Raw genomic sequence first — 18,967 nt, 5'->3', positions numbered from 1 at the left:
ATTTGACAATTGAGTCTGAGGCAGAAAGGATGGTCTTCCTCAAGTTGTCATGGCCAGTAAGGGAGGGAGTCAGGACTGCAACTAAGATCTGATACTACCTGAGGCTGTGCTGAGCGAGCAGGGTCAGATGCAAGCCAGAAGGAAAACATTTCCTCCATGCATGTAAGAGATGAGAACGAGGCTGGGGGTGGTAGCTCACACCTGCAACCCCAGCACTTTCAGAGGCCCAGGTGGGAGGATTGCCTTGGGCCAAGAGTTCAAGACCAGCTTGGGAGACAGCAAGACCCCATCTCTCTCTTTTTTTTTTTTTTGAGACAGTTTCACTCTCGTTGCCCAGGCTGGAGGGCAATGGCGTGATCTCAGCTCCCCGCAACCTCTGCCTCCTGGATTCAAGCAATTCTGCCTCAGCCTCCCGAGTAGCTGGGATTACAGGCATGCACCACCAAGCCCAGCTAATTTTGTATTTTTAGTGGAGATGCGGTTTCTCCATGTTGGTCAGGCTGATCTCGAACTCCCAGCCTCAGGTGATCTGCCCACCTTGGCCTACCAAAGTGCTGGGATTACAGGCGTGAGCCACCACTCCTGTCCAGCAAGACCCCATCTCTTAAAAAAAAAAAATTGCTGAGTGTGCTGGTGCGTGTCTTTAGTCCCAGCTACTCAGGAGGCTGAGATGGGAGGATTGCTGGAGCCCAGGAGTCCCAGGCTGCAGTGAACTATGATCGTGCCACTGTACTCCAATCTAGGTGACACAGAAAAAAATAAAGGAAAAGAAAAAAAACAAAGGTGAGCACTCCAAGGCCGTCAACAAAATATGCCAGAAAAACAGCCAGAAATGGTATAGAGTGAGATGACAGCTCCCAGGGATTGAAGCAGGAGAAGAGGAGGGAGGAGTACAGGACTTGATGTTGAACTCAGCCACCCCACTGCCTCCTGCCCAACTGTTTGCCCCAAAAGTTAGGTCCCAGGTCAGCCCAAGACCCACAGGCTGCCTCCCAGCAGTGGGATTAGAGCCTGCACCCGCCGCCTGTGCTTGCTGGCCAGTCTCCAGACGAGCACAATAGTTCTTCAGAGCCCCATCCTAACCACATGAAAGGGGTGATGCCCCAAGGCCCAGCTGTGGTCCCACTGTTGAAACAATTGTTTGTGCCTCAGCCCTTATTTGAATACAAATGAACTTTTATACATAAAAGTTCCTAGCTCCTAATTCTATTTATTTTTGAGACAGAGTCTCACTCTATCGCCGGGACTGGAGTGCAGTGGCGGGATCTCAGCTCACTGCAACCTCCGCCTCCCGGGTTCAAGTGATTCTCCTGCCTCAGCCTCCTGAGTAGCTGGGATTATAGGCATGTGCCACCATGCCCAGCTCTTTTTTTTTTTTTTTTTTTTTTTTGAGACGGAGTCTCGCTCTGTCACCCAGGCTGGAGTGCAGTGGCCGGATCTCAGCTCACTGCAAGCTCCGCCTCCCGGGTTTACACCATTCTCCGGCCTCAGCCTCCCGAGTAGCTGGGACTACAGGCGCCCGCCACCTCGCCCGGCTAGTTTTTTGTATTTCTTAATAGAGACGGGGTTTCACCGTGTTAGCCAGGATGGTCTCGATCTCCTGACCTCGTGATCCGCCCGTCTCGGCCTCCCAAAGTGCTGGGATTACAGGCTTGAGCCACCGCGCCCAGCTATCTTTTTTTTTTTTTTTAAGACGGAGCTTCGCTCTTGTTGCCCAGGCTGGAGTGCAATGGCGCCATCTCAGCTCACAGCAACCTCTGCCTCCCGGGTTCAAGCAATTCTCCTGCCTCAGCCTCCCGAGTAGCTGGGACTACAGGCATGTGCCACCAAGCCCAGCTAATTTTGTATTTTTAGTAGAGACGGGGTTTCTCTATGGTGGTGAGGCTGGTCTGGAACTCCCGACCTCAGGTGATATGCCCACCCTGGCCTCCCAAAATGCTGGCATTACACACGTGAGCCACCACGACTTGCCTGGATGATTTTTCTTAACACTATTCTCCAACTTTTAAAAACGTTTATAGACTTCTTTGAGTAGGCCTCAATCTATACCCTTTTTCATGTTCTTAAGATTATAGTTTCATAGGCTGAAATCAAGTATTTTAAATGGTTTCTAGACATCCCATTGATTCAGAGGTCAGCAAACTTTTTCTGTAAAATAGTAAATATTTTAGGTTTGGAGGACCATGCAGTCTCTGTGGTAGCTACTCAACTCTGCTCTATTTTTTTGTTTTTTGTTTTTTTTTTTTTTTTTTTGAGACGGAGTCTCGTTCTGTAGCCCAGGCTGGAGTGCAGTGGCCGGATCTCGGCTCACTGCAAGCTCCGCCTCCCGGGTTCACGACATTCTCCGGCCTCAGCCTCCCGAGTAGCTGGGACTACAGGCGCTGCCACCTCGCCCGGCTATTTTTTGTATTTCTTAGTAGAGATGGGGTTTCACCGTGTTAGCCAGAATGGTCTCGATCTCCTGACCTCGTGATCCGCCCATCTCGGCCTCCCAAAGTGCTGGGATTACAGGCTTGAGCCACCGCGCCCGGCCTGTTTTTTGTTTTTTTTGAGATGAAGTTTTGCTCTTGTCACCCAGGCTGGACTCACTGCAACCTCCGCCTCCTGGGTTCAAGCGAGTCTCCCACCTCAGCCTTCCGAGTAGCTGGGACTACAGGTGAACTCTTCACCTTTGTGCACAGCTGCACTTTTGTCCAAGTCAGAACCCTGGGACAGCAGCTCAGGAGGCTGAGGTGGGAGGGGAGGTCAAGGCTGCAGTGAGCCGAAGACAGCACCACTGCACTCCAGCCGGGATGACAGAGCAAAACCCTGTCTCAAAACAAACAAACAAACAAACAAAAAACAGGAAAAGAGAACCCTGAGAGTTATCCTCCACATTTCCACCCAGCCCTTCACTCAGCACATTCCATCAGTCAGTCACATAAGCTCTGCTGAGTCTGTCCTTTTTTTTTTTTTTTTCAATAATAGAGGGGGCGGGTCTCACTATGTTGTCCAGGCTGGTATTGACCTCCTGGGCTCAATCAGGTCTCCCACCTCCGCCTTCCAAAGTGCTGGGATTACAGGCGTGAGCCACTGTGCCCAGCCTTACGGGTTCTTAAATGTGAGTGTGTATCAGAACTACTTGAACTATTTGGGAACTTTCTAAAAAGAAGCTAGACCTGGGTGAACCCCAGAGTCTTTTTTTTTCTTCTTGCTCTGTCACCCAGGCTGGAGTGCAGTGGCACCATCAGGGCTCAAGCAATTCCCCCATCTCAGCCTCCCGAGCAGCTGGGACTACAGCTGCGCACCACCATGCCTGGCTAATTTTTGTATTTTTAATAGAGACAGGGTTTCACCATAATGGCCAGGCTGATCTCGAACTCCTGACTTTGTGATCCGCCCGCCTCGGCCTCCCTAAGTGCTGGGATTACAGGCGTGTGCCACCGCGCCCGGCCTGTATTTTTTTTTTTTTTTTTTTTTTTTTTTTGAGACGGAGTCTCACGCTGTTGCCCAGGCTGGAGTGCAGTGGCGCGATCTCGGCTCACTGCAAGCTCCGCCTCCTGGGTTCACGCCATTCTCCTGCCTCAGCCTCCTGAGTAGCTGGGACTACAGGCGCCCGCCACCGCGCCCGGCTAATTTTTTGTATTTTTAGTAGAGACGGGGTTTCACTGTGGTCTCGATCTCCTGACCTTGTGATCCGCCCGCCTCGGCCTCCCAAAGTGCTGGGATTACAGGCTTGAGCCACCGCGCCCGGCCTTCCGGCCTGTATTTTTTTAATAGAGACGGAGTTTCGCCATTTTGCCCAGGCTGGTCTCGAACTCTTGGGCTCAAGCGATCCACCCGCCTCTGCCTCCCAAGCGCTGGGATTACGGGAGTGCCTCGCGCAGCTCAGCGCAGAGACTTATAATGCGCCACAGATAGTCCTAAAGGCAATTCTGATGCACGTCAGAGGACCAGGCCCTAAGTAGAACTGCGCTAGAGGCACGGTACAGAATAGTGTACATGCATTTAATCCTCGTAGCCCCCTTGTGAAGTATGTACCCTAATTTTAGGAATGGGAGAAACTGAGCCACTGCCCAGGTCTCGAGACAGTGGCGGGATCCCAGGAACACTCTACTCTGGCCTCACGTCCCACATCCGTCCATTGTGTCTGGGCACATATTCCGTGGGCCGCTTGCCTGCGGGAGTGCAGGTTTGGGAGCCACTACCCGTCCCCGTTCTGGGAGAGCAGCAACCCCAGGCAGTTGCACAAAATGCTTCCACCTAGGAAACTAGGGGAATTCAGGACTCTAGCGGAACCTTTGCAACCGGGGAAGACAGGTGCGGGGGAACTCTAGTCTCGAAGGACCTAGGGCTGCAGGGGGACGTTTCACCTGAAGGACTGCCTCGTTTCAACAACAACTTTATGGCTCCCGGAAGTGCCTCCCCCCCGTCCTCTTCCTTCCCAGCCTCACGCCCGTGGGCTGCAGTTGGAGCGATGGCGGCAGCAGCCGCCGCCGGGCCTAGTCCGGGGTCTAGACCTGGGGACTCCCCAGAAGGGCCCGAGGGGGAGGCTCCGGAGCGTCGGCGGAAGGCGCACGGGATGCTGAAGCTTTACTACGGCCTCTCGGAAGGGGAGGCAGCGGGACGCCCTGCGGGGCCCGACCCCCTGGACCCGACTGACCTGAACGGGGCGCACTTCGACCCGGAAGTTTACCTAGACAAGGTGTGTGTGCGGGGAGCGGGGGATGCGGGGAGGGGGGAAGGGCACCAGGCCCCTGATATATTGCTCCCCCAGATCATGCCTCCGACTTTTTGTGAGGTTGAGGGGAGCAGGGGTTCATAAGAGGACGAGCCTCGGCCGGGGAGTACGAGCAGCTCAGGCGTCTGAGGTGATTTGAATAGGACTGGACTGGCCTAAGGTGATGCGGCAGCTGAGGTCTCCTGGGCTGATGTGATAGGCCCCGGATTGGGGGCGTGGCCCAAGCGTTGACAGGCGCGGGGCTGGGCTTAGGCCGAGCCCCAGGATTTCAAATGCTGACAAACACCAAACAGGGTTGAACCTAGTAACCCCTGAGCTAGGCCACGTAGGGCCCCATGCCTGGGATTCCTGAGAGCCGGCGGGGGTTTGGGAGGTGGGGTGGGGATCAGAGATTTCTTGCACTGAAAGCCTATCAGCTGCGGGCAAGGCTGAGGGACATGAGTGCCTCCTGACCCGAACACTAACCACCCAACTTCTTCAGCTGCGTAGGGAGTGCCCTCTGGCCCAGCTGATGGACAGTGAGACCGACATGGTGCGGCAGATCCGGGCTCTAGACAGCGACATGCAGACCCTGGTCTATGAGAACTACAACAAGTTCATCTCAGCCACAGGTGATCCCCACGGGGACACACGCTCCAAAGTCTCACAGCCTCCATTCTCCCACCTGTGTTGGGAAAACCAGCAAGGGATTTAGAGGGGGGAGACTCAGATTCCAGTCTTGCCCTGGCATTATTCCATTCTCACCTCCTTCCCTTTGAGCCTTCGTTGTCAGACTACTGTAGAGATAATAGCTGCTCTCAGAGAGTTGTCTTAAGTACCAAAGGAGAGAAAAGACAAAAGGAGATTATTTGTTTATTTTTTAGAGACAATGTCTTGTTCTGTCTCCCAGGCTGGAGGGCAGTAGCATGATCATGGCTCACTGCAGCCTGGACATCCCAGGCTCATGTGATACTTCTGGATCCTCCCAAAGCACTGGGATTATGGGTGTGAATCCCTGGCCCAGCCCAAAGTGAAATTTTAAAATGAAATGTATTTATCTGAAGCACTTAAAAGGCCAGGTATGGTGGCTCATACCTGTAATCCTAGCGCTTTGGGAGGCTGAAGTGGGAGGATCACTTGAGCCTGAGTTTAAGATTGACCTGGGAAATACAGTGGGACTCCATCTCTACAAAAAAATAAAATATAAAAATTAGCCGGACATGATGGCGTATGCCTGTAGTCCCAGCTACTCAGGAGACTGAGGAGGGAGGATCACATGAGCCTGGTAGATGGAGGCTGCAGTGAGCTGTGCTTGTACCACTCCACTTCAACCTGGGCAACAGAGCAAGACCTTGTCTCAAAAAAAAAGAAAGTATCTATCTGAAGAAGAATCCCTGACACGAGGCTGGGCGCAGTGGCCCATGCCTGTAATCCCAGCACTTGGGGAGGCCGAGGCAGGTGGATCACCTGAGGTCAGGAGTTCGAGACCAGCCTTGCCAATATGGTGAAACCCCGTCTCTACTAAAAATAAAAAAATTAACTGGGTGTGGTGGCAGGCGCCTGTAATCCCAGCTATTTGGGAGGCTGAGGTGGGAGAATCGCTTGAACCTGGGAGGTGGAGGTTGCAGTGAGCCGAGATAAGGTCACAGAACTCCAGCCTAGGCAACAGAGCAAGACCCTGTCTGAAAAAATAATAAGAATCCCTGACACCAAGGAAACCTCAGTAAGGTGTAGTTTCTCTTATTATTGATAGCTTTCTTTTCTGCTCCAGAGAAGAAAAGGTGGTCTTGGCCGGGCGCGGTGGCTCAAGCCTGTAATCCCAGCACTTTGGGAGGCCGAGACGGGCGGATCACGAGGTCAGGAGATCGAGACCATCCTGGCTGACACGGTGAAACCCCGTCTCTACTAAAATACAAAAAAAATTAGCCGGGCGAGGTGGCGGGCGCCTGTAGTCCCAGCTACTCGGGAGGCTGAGGCAGGAGAATGGCGTGAACCTGGGAGGCGGGGCTTGCAGTGAGCTGAGATCCGGCCACTGCAGTCCAGCCTGGGCAACAGAGCGAGACTCCATCTCAAAAAAAAAAAAAATAGAAAAGGTGGTCTCGTCCCTCCCTTTCTTTCTCTCTCCCTTCTTTCCCTCCTTAACTAAGCAAAGAGAGAAGATGTATGATATTAAGGGACACAAAGATGATGTCGAGGCTTTTTTTTTCTTCTGTCCTCTTTATTCTCTAGTGCCAGACAGTGTTCCGCTATTTTTCACACTAGCTTCTGTGCTGTTTTGAGGAGATGTACTACTCAGACTTTTGTAGTAATTGTACACCCACGTGTAGTAAGTCCAGGAGGCAGATCCAAAGGGTTTACCTGCAGTCTGTGGAATGTTCTGGGAGCATCTGTGGGGTTGCATTCTGATGTCTGTTACTCTCATGTCACAGTGGTGGGTGTGGTAACCTACACACATTGTTCTTTTATCTGATTTGAAGCATATTCCATGAGTAGGCACCTTTCTGTTAGCTAATGCCAGCATCAAAGTGGCAAGAAATCATAGTTTCTGTGCTGGGATATTTCTCACAGGAATTTAGTAAGATTACATTTTCCATTTGTTGGAAGGTGTAATATTTTGAGACTTAGCTTTTTTTGTAGATCCCACAAAAGGAACAAACATTTGGCAAACTGCGAGGATAACCAGGAGCATTGATGTCTTAGAAGCTTAAGTGAGGGGCCGGGCATGGTGGTTCTCGTCTGTGATCCCAGCACTTTGGGAGGCTGAGGCAGGTGGATCACTTGAGGCTAGGAGTTCAAGACTAGCCTGGCCAACGTGGTGAAACCCTGTCTCTACTAAAAATATAAAAATTACCTGGGCAAGGTGGCGCATGCCTATAGTCCAAGCTACTCGTGAGGCTGAGGCAGGAGAATCGCTTGAACCCAGGTGGTGGAGGTTGCAGTGAGCTGAGATCACACCACTACACTCCAGCCTGGGCAACAGAGTGAGGCTCCGTCTCAAAAAAAAAAAAAAAAAAAAAAGCTAAGTGAGGAAGGTGTTCCATGACATGGATTTGATAGACATGGACGAGACAGTCAGGAAAGTAATGTAGCATGGAGTGTGTGTTGATTAGGCGAGAGAGAGAGAGAAATGAAAAAGGAACAAGGTCCTCAGGAAGGAGGCGGGTGGAACAGAGCAGGGATGAGGCGTCGGCCTCAGCAAAGGGCCGGGAGCTCATCTATGGTAGCAGGAGGGGAAGCAGGATGTGGGCAGAGCCAAGCGGGTAGTAGATGTTCAGTTTAACTAGAAACCTTCCAGAACATGTTAAGGATTTGGCTTTTATCCACTGAGAGCTAAGACAAATGAGTGATGTGCTCAGATTTCTGGTTTGAATAGATTCTTCCAGCTGCACTGGTAGGAATGGATGGGGCTGAGCGCAGTGGCTCATGCCTGTAATCCCTGCACTTTGGAAGGCTGAGGTGGGAGGATCACTTGAGCCCGGGAGTTTGAGACCAGCCTGGGCAACATAGTGAGACCCGATATCTAGAAAAAAAAAATGGCTGGGTATGGTGGAACACACTTGTTAGATTAAACCCAGCTACTTGGGGAGGCTAAGATGGGTGGATCACATGAGCCCAGGAGTTGGAATTGCAGCCAGTATGCAAATGAAAGAGCTTGGCTGTATTCCAGTAAGATTTCATTTACAAATGTGGGCGGTGAGGTTCTGGAGTGACATCAGCAAAAATGCTGGAGTAAATACATTAAATATTTTTATCCTCCATAAAAGCAATGAAAAAAATTAGACTGGGGGCAGTGGCTCACACCTTTAATTCTAGCACTTTGGGAGGCCAAGGCGGGTGGATCACCTGAGGTCAGGAGTTCAAGACCAACCTGGCCAACAAGATGAAACCCCATTTCTACTAAAAATACAAAAATTAGCCAGGCATGGTGACAGATGCCTGTAGTCCCAGGTACTCAGGGAGGCTGAGGCAGGAGAATCGCTTGAACCTGGGAAGCAGAGGTTACAGTGAGCCGAGATCATGCCACTACACTCCAGCTTGGGTGACAGAGGGAGACTCCATCTCAAAAACAAAAAACAAACAAAATAGCCGGTTGTGGTGGCGGGCACCTGTAATCCCAGCTACTTGGGAGACTGAGGCAGGAGAGAATCGCTTGAACCTAGGAGGTGGAGATTGCAGTGAACTGAGATCACACCACTGTACTCCAACCTGGGTGACAGAGTGAGACTCATTTTCAGGGAAAAAAAAAAAAAAAAAATCCATGAAAAATCTAGCCAGAATAGTCAGAAACAACTTTTTCCGAACTCTGGAAATTAACCAAGGTTTGCGGCAAGCAATCCAGGGAATATTTATTTAAGAAAAGTAGCTGAATCTTGGTAAGAATAGTGAACCCTGTGGTGTTTGAACTTGCCCTAGCCCCACTGCTTGCTCTCCAACTCAGCTGTAGCCTTAAAAAATAACAGCTCAGGCCGGGCGCAGTGGCTCACGCCTATAATCCCAGCACTTTGGGAAGCCAAGGCGGGTGGATCATGAGGTCAGCAGTTCAAGACCAGCCTGACCAACATGGTGAAACCCCGTCTCTACTAAAAATGCAAAACTTATCTGGGCGTGGTGGCAGGCGCCTGTAATCCCAGCTACTCAGGAGGCTGAGGCAGGATAATTGTTTGAACTTAGGAGGCGGAGGTTGCAGTGAGCCCAGATTACACCACTGCCCTCCAGCCTGGGCTACAGAGCGAGACTCCATCTCAATAAAAAACACAAATAAAATAAAATAGCAGCTCATGGCTAGGTGTGGTGGTTCATGCCTTGTAATCCCAGCACTTTGTTTTTTGTTTGTTTGTTTGTTTGTTTTGTTTTTTTGAGATGGAGTCTTGCTCTGTGCCCAGGCTGGAGTGCAGTGGCATGATCTTGGCTCACTGCAAGATTTTTATTGAGACTCTATCTCAATAAAAAAATAAAATATCAGCTCATGGCTGAGTGCGGTGGCTCACTCCTTGTAATCCCAGCACTTTGGGAGGCCGTGTCGGGCAGATCACTTGAGGTCAGGAGTTTGAGACCGGCCTGGCCAACATGGCGAAACCCTGTCTCTACTAAAAATACAAAAATTAGCTGGGCGTGGTGGCGGGCGCCTGTAATGCCAGCTATTCAGGAGGCTGAGGCAGGATAATTGCTTGAACTCAGGAGGTGGGGGTTGCAGTGAGCTGAGATTGCACCACTGCCCTCCAGCCTGGGCAACAGAGCGAGACTCCATCTCAATAAAAAACACAAATAAAATAAAATAGCAGCAGCCGGGCGCGGTGGCTCACGCCTGTAATCCCTGCACTTTGGGAGGCCGAGGCGGGCGGATCACGAGGTCAGGAGATCGAGACCATCCTGGCTAACACGGTGAAACCCCGTCTCTACTAAAATACAAAAAATTAGCCAGGCGCGGTGGCGGGCGCTTGTAGTCCCAGCTACTCGGAGGCTGAGGCAGGAGAATGGCCAGAACCCGGGAGGCGGAGCTTGCAGTGAGCCGAGATGGTGCCACGGCACTCCAGCCTGGGCGACAGAGTGAAGACTCCGCCTCAAAAAATAAAAAAAATAAAAATAAAATAAAATAAAATAGCAGCTCATGGCTAGGTGTGGTGGTTCATGCCTTGTAATCCCAGCACTTTGTTTTTTGTTTGGTTTTGTTTTTTTGAGATGGAGTCTTGCTCTGTGCCCAGGCTGGAGTGCAGTGGCACGATCTTGGCTCACTGCAAGCTCTGCCTCCTGGGTTTATGCCATTCTCCGATATCAGCCTTCCAAGTAGCTGGGACTACAGGCGCCTGCCACCTCACCCGGCTAGTTTTTTGTATTTTTTAGTAGAGACGGGGTTTCACTGTGTTAGCCAGGATGGTCTTGATCTGATGTCTTGGCCTCCCAAAGTGCTGGGATTACAGGCTTGAGCCACCATACCCGGCCATAATCCCAGCACTTTGGGAGGCTGAGTCGGGCAGATCACTTGAGGTCAGGAGTTCGAGACCATCCCGGCCAACATGGTGAAACCCTGTCTCTACTAAAAATACAAAAATTAGCTGGGCGTGGTGGCAGGTGTCTGTAATCCCAGCTACTTGGGAGGCTGAGGCAAATAATTGCTTGAACCCAGGAGAAGAAGGTTGCAGTGAGCCGAGATTGTGCCAATGCACTCCAGCCTGGGCGACAGAGTGGGACCCAGTCTCAAAAAACAAACAAAAACAGCTCCTGTTGCTGGTACTGAGTGGAATAGAGCAGAGAAGAACTCTTTCAAAGCCTCATGCCCAAAGATGTTCATCATTTGACCTATCTGGTGGTTTTTGAGAGACCCACACCACAGACTTGTCTTTATTTGACTGGCTTAGAGGATACCCTATGCTAAAAACCTTTCACGGGGACTTTTTGTTTGTTTTTGAGACAGGGTCTTGCTCTGTCACCCAGGCTGGAGTGCAGTGCTGCGATCACAGGTCACTGCAGGCTCCACTTTCTGGGCTCAAGCCATCTTCCCACCTCAGCCTCCTGAGTAGCTGGGACCACAGGGGCACACCACCACACCCAGCTAATTTTGTGTTTTGTTTTGTTTTTTAGAGAAGAAGTCTCACTCTGTTGCTCAGGCTGGTCTTGAATGCCTGGGCTCAAGCAGTCCTCCCACCTCAGCCTCCCAAAGTGCTGGGATTATAGGTGTGAGCCACCACGCCTGGCCACCAGGGCTTTTTGTCAAAATAATTATAGGCCAATGTTGTGACTGCCCCAGTTGCTTTATAATAGTTGGTACAGACGTAGACTAACCAAAAAGCCTTAATGGAAAGCCGAGGAATGAGATAGCCACAGCGGCTCTGACAAGCTCTGACGTATTTATTCCTGGGAATCTTGAAGGCCACTTGCATTTGTAGGGCTGTATGTTTGCTCAGGAAAGACCTGAGAATACCCTAAGCTCTCATGCCTGGCTCATCTTGAGGCACTTCTGCACAAGCAGGAAGTGAAGGCTGAGCCAAGCTAGAAACTGTCTGGCTGAGTGTTTTAGTTGTGCCAAAACACGCACACAGAGCCCCTCAGCAAAGACAGGGATTTATTGGTTCCAGGCATTTAATTTTTAATTTTAATTAATTAATTTTTGAGATGGAGTTTTGCTCTTGTCTTCCAGGCTGGAGTACAGTGGTGCGATCTTGGCTTACTGCAACCTCTGCCTCCCAGGTTCAAGCGATTCTCCTGCCTCAGCTTCCCAAGTAGCCAGGATTACATGTGCACACCACCATACCTGGCTGGTTCCAGGCATTTAAGGAAATTGCTGTTTAATTATTAGCTGACCACCAAGCTGGCCAAGTAAAGATTTTAGTGACTATATACAACAAAGAACACAAACTATATAGTATTTCCTCAGCAACTAATTAGTTCAGGCTGAGTAACTCAGAAAACTCAGTAAACAAACAGCAACTACAACAAGGAGCAACAATGAACCCGAGGAGGGAAGATAATCTGATTTCCAGAGTTTCCATAATATGTTATATGATTTTATTTTATTTTATATTATTTTATTTTTTTGAGATGCAGTCTCACACTGTTGCCTGGGCTGGTGTGCAGTGGCATGATCTCGGCTCACTGCAACCTCCACCTCCCAGGTTCAAGCGATTCTCCTGCCTCAGCCTCCCAAATAGCTAGGATTACAGGCACCCACCACCACACCTGGCTAATTTTTTTTTTTATTATTTTTAGTAGAGATGGATTTCACTATGTTGGCCAGGCTGGTCTCAAACTCCTGACTTCGTGATCCGCCTGCCTCAGCCTCCCAACGTGCTGGGATTACAGGTATGAGCCACCGCGCCCAGCCAATATATTTTAAATGGTTAATTTTGAACAAAAATTGATGAGACATGCAAAGAGACAAGAAAGCATGGTCCATTCACAGGAAAAATACCCCAGTAATCAATAGAATTGGGTTTACTACTCAAAGGCTTAAATCTGTTATTTTAAGTATGTTCACAGAGCTAAAGGAAACGATGTCTAAAGAACTAAATGAGGCCAGGCGCAGTGGCTCATGCCTGTAATCCCAGCACTTTGGGAGGCTGAGGTGAGGGGACCACTTGAGCCCATGAGTTCAAGACCAGCCTGGGTAACATAATAAAACCCCCATCTCTACAAAAAAATCTTTTTTTTTTTTTCTTTTCTTTCTTTCTTTTTTTTTATTTGAGACAGGGTCTTGCTCTGTTGCCCAGGCATGATCTCTGCACACTGCACCATCTGCCTCCTGGGCCCAAGCGAGTCTCCTGGCTCAGCCTCCTGAGTAGCTGGGACTACAAGCATGTGCTACCAGGACCAGCTAATTTTTGTATTTTTAGTAGAGATGGGATTTCACCATGTTTGGCCAGGCTGGCCTTGAACTCCTGACCTCAAGTGATCCGCCCACCTTGGTCTCCCAAAGTGCTGGGATTATAGTGTGAGCTACTGTGCCTGGCCTCTACAAAAAAAAAATCTTTAAAAATGAGCTTGCGTGGTGGCATGTGCCTGTGGTCCTAGCTGCCTTGGAGGCTGAGGTGGGAGGATTGCTTGCTTGAGTCTGGGAGGTTAGGTTGCAGTGAGCCTAGGTCGTGCCACTGCGCTCCAGCCTGGGTGACAGAGTGAGACCCCATCTCAAAGAAAAAAAATAAATAAATAAGAAAACAGTTCCATTTACAGTAATATCAAGAATAAAATATTTAGGAATATATTTAATAAAAGAAGTAAAGATATTTTTGGTATTTTGTATACTGAAAACTATAAAACATTGTTGAAAGAAGTTAAAGGAGGCCAGGCACGGTGGCTCACGCCTGTAATCCCAGCACTTTGGGAGGCCAAGGCAGGCGGATCACGGGGTCAGGAGATCAAGACCATCCTGGCTAACATGGTGAAAACCAGTCTCTACTAAAAATACAAAAAATTAGCTGGATGTCGTGATGGGCGCCTGTAGTCCCAGGTACTCGGGAGGCTGAGGCAGGAGAATGGCGTGAACCCGGGAGGCGGAGCTTGCAATGAGCCGAGATGGCGCCACTGCACTCCAGCCTGGGCGACAGAGCGAGACTCCGTCTTAAAAAAAAAAAAAAAAAAAAAAGAAGTTAAAGGAGACTTAAATAAATGAAGACATTCCATGTTCATTGCTCAGAGAACTTTATGTTTTAATTTACTATTTAAGATGGCAGTACTTCCCAAATTGATTCAAGGTCTTCCCTATCACTTTTCCAACTGACTTTTTTTTTTTTTTTTTTTTCAGAAATTGACAAACAGCATAAAATTGTATGAGGAATTGCAGGAGACCCAGAATTTCCCAAATAACCTTGTAAAAGAAGAACAAAGTTGGAAGACTAACACTTCCAAGTTTTTTGTTTTTTGTTTTTTTTTGGAGACAGAGTTCGGTCTCACTTTGTAGCCCAGGCTAGAATGCAGTGGCATGATCACTGTTCACTGTAATCTTGGCCTCCCAGGCTCGTGATCCTCCCACCTCAGCCTTCTGAATAGCTGGGACCACAGGTGTGTGCCACCACACCTGGCTAATTAAAAAAAAAATTTTTGGGCTAGACATGGTGGCTCATTCCTGTAATCCCAGCACTTTGAGAAGATGAGGTGGGTGGATCATTTGAGGTCAGGAGTTGGGGACCAGCCTTGCTAACAGGGTGAAATCTCGTCTCTACTAAAAATACAAAAATTAGCTGGGTATGGTGGCGCACACCTGTAATTCCAGCTACTTGGGAGACTGAGGCATGAGAATCGCTTGAACCAGGGAGGCAAAGTTTGCAGTTTGCCGAGATCGCACCACTGCACTCCAGCCTGAGTGATGGAGTGAGACTCTGTCTCAAAAAAAAAAATGTATAGAGACAGGATCTCCCTATGTTGCCCAGGTTGGTCTTGAACTCCTGGGCTCAAGTGATCCTCCTGCTTTGGTTTCCCAAAGTGCTAGGATTAAAGGTGTGAGCCACTGTACCTAGCCACACTTCCAAGCTTTAAAACTTAGTATAAATCTACAGTAACTAAGGTGGTGTAATATTGGCATAGGATAGATATCCAGATCAACTGAATAGAATTGAGAGTCCAGAACAAACCCATATATCTGCAGTCAACTGATTTTTTTTTTCCTGCAAGCTCATCCTTAAGGTGAACTGTTTTTTTAATAAGGAGGCCAAGGTGATTTAATGGGGAGACTAATCTTTTCAACACATGGTGGAGTGCTGGGACAACTGGATATCCCCAGGCAAAAGAATGAAGTTGAAGGCAGGGCGCAGCGGCTCATGCTTGTAATCCCAGCGCTTTGGGAGGCCAAGGTGAGAAGATCACTTGAGTTCAGGGAGTTCAAGACCAGCCTGGGCAACATAGTGAGTCCTCAATCTCTACAAACAATTAAAAAAAAACGTTAGCTTGGTGTAGTCCCATCTACCTGAGTGGCTGAGGTGGGAGGATTGCTTGAACCTAAGAGGTTAAGGCTGCAGCTGCATTACAACCTGGGTGACGGAGCAAAACCCTGTCTAAAGCAAACAAACTACAACAACAAAAAAAATAAGAGTGAAGTTGGACCCCTACCTCACATCACATACAAAAATTAATTCAAAGTGAATCATAGACCTACACATAAGAGCTAAAATTATAAAACTTTTTTTTTTTTTAGATGGAGTTTCGCTCTTGTTGCCCAGGCTTAAGTACAATGGTGTGATCTCTGCTTACCGCAACCTTCGCCTCCTGGGTTCAAGCAATTCTCCTGCCTCAGCCTCCCGAGTAGCTGGGATTACAGACATGCACCACCACGCCCGACTAATTTTCTATCTTTAGTAGAGACAGAGCTTCTCCATGTTGGTCAGGCTGGTCTCCAACTCCCGACCTCAAGTGATCCGCCTGCCTCGGCCCCCCAAAGTGCTGGGATTACAGGTGTGAGCCACCACGCCTGGCCTATACAACTCTTAGAAGAAAACATAGGTGTAAAATTTTTTAACCTTGGATTATGCAGCAGTTTCTTAGGGATGACACCCAAAGCACAAATAACTAAAGATAAAAATAGATATATTGGACTTCATCAAAATTCAAATCTTGTGCTGTAGGGACCCTATCAAGAAAGTAAAAGGATCCTGGGCAACATGGCAAAACCTCGTCTCTACCAAAAATACAAAAAATAGCCAGGGATGGTGGTGTACACCTGTGGTCCCAGTTACTTGGGAGGCTGAGGTGGGAAGATCACTTGAGCCCAGGAGGTTGATGCTGCAGTGAACTGAGATTGTGCCACTGCACTCCAGCCTGAGTGGCAAAGCAAGACCCTATTTCAAAAAATAACAAGGCCGGGCGTGGTGGCTCATTCCTGTAATCCCAACACTTTGGGGGGCGAGGTGGGTGGATCACAAGGTCAGGAGATCAAGACCATCCTGGCTAACACAGTGAAACCCCATCTCTACTAAAAATACAAAAAATTAGCCGGCGTGCTGGTGGGCGCCCGTAGTCCCAGCTACTCGGGAGGCTGAGGCAGGAGGATGGTGTGAACCCGAGAGGCAGAGCTTGCGGTAAGCCAAGATCGCGCCACTGCACTCTAGCCTGGTGACAGAGCGAAACTCTGTCTCAAAAAAAAATAAATAAATAAAAAATAAGACCAGGCACGGTGGCTCACGCCTATAATCCCAGCACTTTAGGAGCCTGAGGCGGCAGATCACCTGAAGTCAGGAATTCAAGACCAGCCTGGCCAATATTATGGTGAAGCCCTGTCTTTACTAAAAATAAAAAAAATTAGTCAGGTGTGGTGGCAGGCACCTGTAGTCCCAGCTACTTGGGAGGCTGAGGCAGGAGAATCACTTGAACCCAGGAGGCAGAGGTTGCAGTGAGTCGAGATCATACCACTGCACTCCAGCCTGGGCAACAGAGCGAGACTCCATCTCAAAACATAATAATAAAATAAAAAATAATAAAAGGACAGCCCACAGAATGGGAGAAAATATTTGCAGGTTATTTATCTAGTAAAGATCTAGTGTTCAGAACATATAATCTCAGGACTAAAAAGACAACCCTAATTTAAAATGGGCAAAGGATTTGAATAGACACTTCTCCAGAGAAAACATACAAGTGGCCAAAAAGCACATATAAAGATGCTCAACATCATTAGGTCTTAGGGAAATGCAAATCCAAACCACAAAATGGTGCACCCAATGTGGAAGACAGTTTGACTGTTCTTCAAAACCACACTCAAGGTTACCATATGATCTAGCAGTTTTACTCCTAGGAATATACCAAAGAGAATTGAAAACATATGTTCACACAAAAACATGTACACAAATGTTCATAGCAGCATTTTGTTGTTGTTTTTGAGATGGAGTCTAGCTCTGTCACCCAGGCTAGAGTGCAGTGGTGCCATCTTGGCTCACTGTAACCTCTGCCTCCCCAGTTCAAGTGATTCTCCTGCCTCAGCCTCCTGAGTAGCTGGGATTGTAGGTGTGCACCACCGCACCCGCCTAATTTTTTTTTTTTTTGTATGTTTACTAGAGACAGAATTTCACCTTGTTGGCCAGGCTGGTCTTGAACTCCTGACCTCAGGTGATCCACTTGCCTCGGCCTCCCAAAGTACTGAGATTACAGGCATGAGCCACCGCGCCTGGCCAATAGCAGCACTTTTTATAATAGCCATAAGGTGGAAGCAATCCAAATGGCCATCAATTGATGAATGAATATAAACAAATATCCACACAGTAGAATATTATTCAGCCATAAAAATAGGTATAACATACTGACACAGGCTACAACATAGATTAACCTTGGAAACATGCTAATGTTTCCTATGCCTATGATTCCATTTCTGTTAAATGTATTTTGTAGAATAGACAAATCCATAGAGACAGAAACTAGATTAATGGTTGCCAAGTTCTAGGAGTTGGGAATAAGGAATGACTGCCAAGGGTTACAGGGTTTCTTTAGGGGATGATGAAATGTTCTGGAATTACATAGTGAGGTTGTTTGTACAACCTTGTGAATATATTAAACATATTAAAAACCACTGAATTTTATGGTATGTCAATTATATCCCAATTAAAAACAAAAACCAGGGGTTGAGCCAGCTTTGGCCCGCAGGCTGTAGTTTGCCAACCTCTCACTTAGACATTGAGTTTCATTATGTAATAATGCATTTACTTGTGTCAAAATTAGAAAGATCTCAAACGTTATACAGGGAAAAGCCCCTTCTAATTATTTTCTCCAGGCAAAGACAAAGGAGTCTGAAAATTAAAAGATTAATTAAATTAATTTTCACTGAAAATTAAAAGAGGCCAGGTGTGGTGGCTCACGCCTATAATCCCAACATTTTGGGAGGCAGAGGCAGGCAGATTGCTTGAGCTCAGGAGTTCAAGACCATCCTGGCCAACAGGCTACACCCATCTCTACAAAAAATACAAAAATTAGCTGGGTGTGGTGTCATGTCCCTGTAGTCCCAGCTGCTCAGGAAGCTGAGGTGGAAGGCTTGTACCTGGGAGGCAGAGGTTGCAGTGAGCCAAGATTGTGTCACTGCACTCCAGCCTGGGTGACAGAGCCAGACCCTGTCTCAAAAAAAAAAAAAAAAGAAAATTAGCAGACATGCAGAAAAGTGCACAGAAGTGAACAGCTCCATGGATTTCACATAATCAGCATCCAGGTCGGGAAACAGCATAACCAGCAAAGCCCCCTGAGCCTCCTACCAGTTACCACCCAGTCCCCTCCCAAGGTAGTCAGCATCCTGGCATCCAGATGGTTTTCACTCTCCCTGGTTGCAAACTGCTTTGCTTAACGAGCTTTTTTTTTTTTTAGACAGAGTCTTGCTCTGTCACCCAGGCTGGAGTGCAGTGGGGCAATCTTGGCTCACTGCAACCTCTGCCTCTGGGGTTCAAGTGATTCTCCAGTCTTAGCCTCCCAAGTACCTGGGATTACAGGCGCCTGCCACCACACTTGGCTAATCATTGTATTTTTAGCAGAGACGGGGTTTCACCATGTTGGCCAGGCTGGTGAGCTCAGGTGATCCACCCGCCTTGGCCTCCCAAAGTGCTGGGATTATAGGCGTGAGCCACCGCGCCTGGCTTGCTTTTCTTACCAAGCTTGAAATGCAAAGATGAACAGTGTAGTCTTTATGACTGAATGGTATGGATGTTTTTCACTGTCATTTTTGGATATGGTACAACTTTTATCTCCAGTTTAATGGCTCCATGGCTATGCAGGCAGTGACAATGACAGCACACAACAATGTTGGGTTTTCTTTTATTCTATTTTCCTAATGACTTGGTGTTTGGATTTTACCCTTTAGAAGTTGGATTCAAACTT

At 48.3% G+C, this 18,967-nt stretch overlaps 1 protein-coding gene and 1 long non-coding RNA gene across 3 annotated transcripts in view; both read left to right on the top strand.

Annotated features, from left to right (window-relative positions):
- The first annotated feature begins 4,419 nt into the window (after positions 1–4,419).
- Positions 4,420–18,967, top strand: part of VPS51 (VPS51 subunit of GARP complex) — a 25,417-nt gene continuing 10,869 nt past the window's right edge. For both annotated transcript variants that reach the window (XM_005577323.4, XM_045372114.3), the window contains exons 1-2: positions 4,420–4,684; positions 5,202–5,331. In XM_005577323.4, coding sequence (XP_005577380.2) covers positions 4,457–4,684; positions 5,202–5,331 — 358 coding nt within the window. In that variant the 5' untranslated portion in view covers positions 4,420–4,456. The remainder of the gene's footprint in view (positions 4,685–5,201; positions 5,332–18,967) is intronic.
- On the top strand, positions 12,402–15,215 carry LOC135967203 (uncharacterized). The gene is made up of 2 exons (XR_010581162.2): positions 12,402–12,496; positions 13,935–15,215. It is a non-coding gene; the product is annotated as an uncharacterized lncRNA (long non-coding RNA).

This window comes from Macaca fascicularis, chromosome 14, assembly GCF_037993035.2.
Source record: "Macaca fascicularis isolate 582-1 chromosome 14, T2T-MFA8v1.1".
NCBI classification, from domain to species: Eukaryota; Metazoa; Chordata; class Mammalia; order Primates; family Cercopithecidae; genus Macaca; species Macaca fascicularis.
This window is presented reverse-complemented; position numbering and strand designations above follow the sequence as displayed.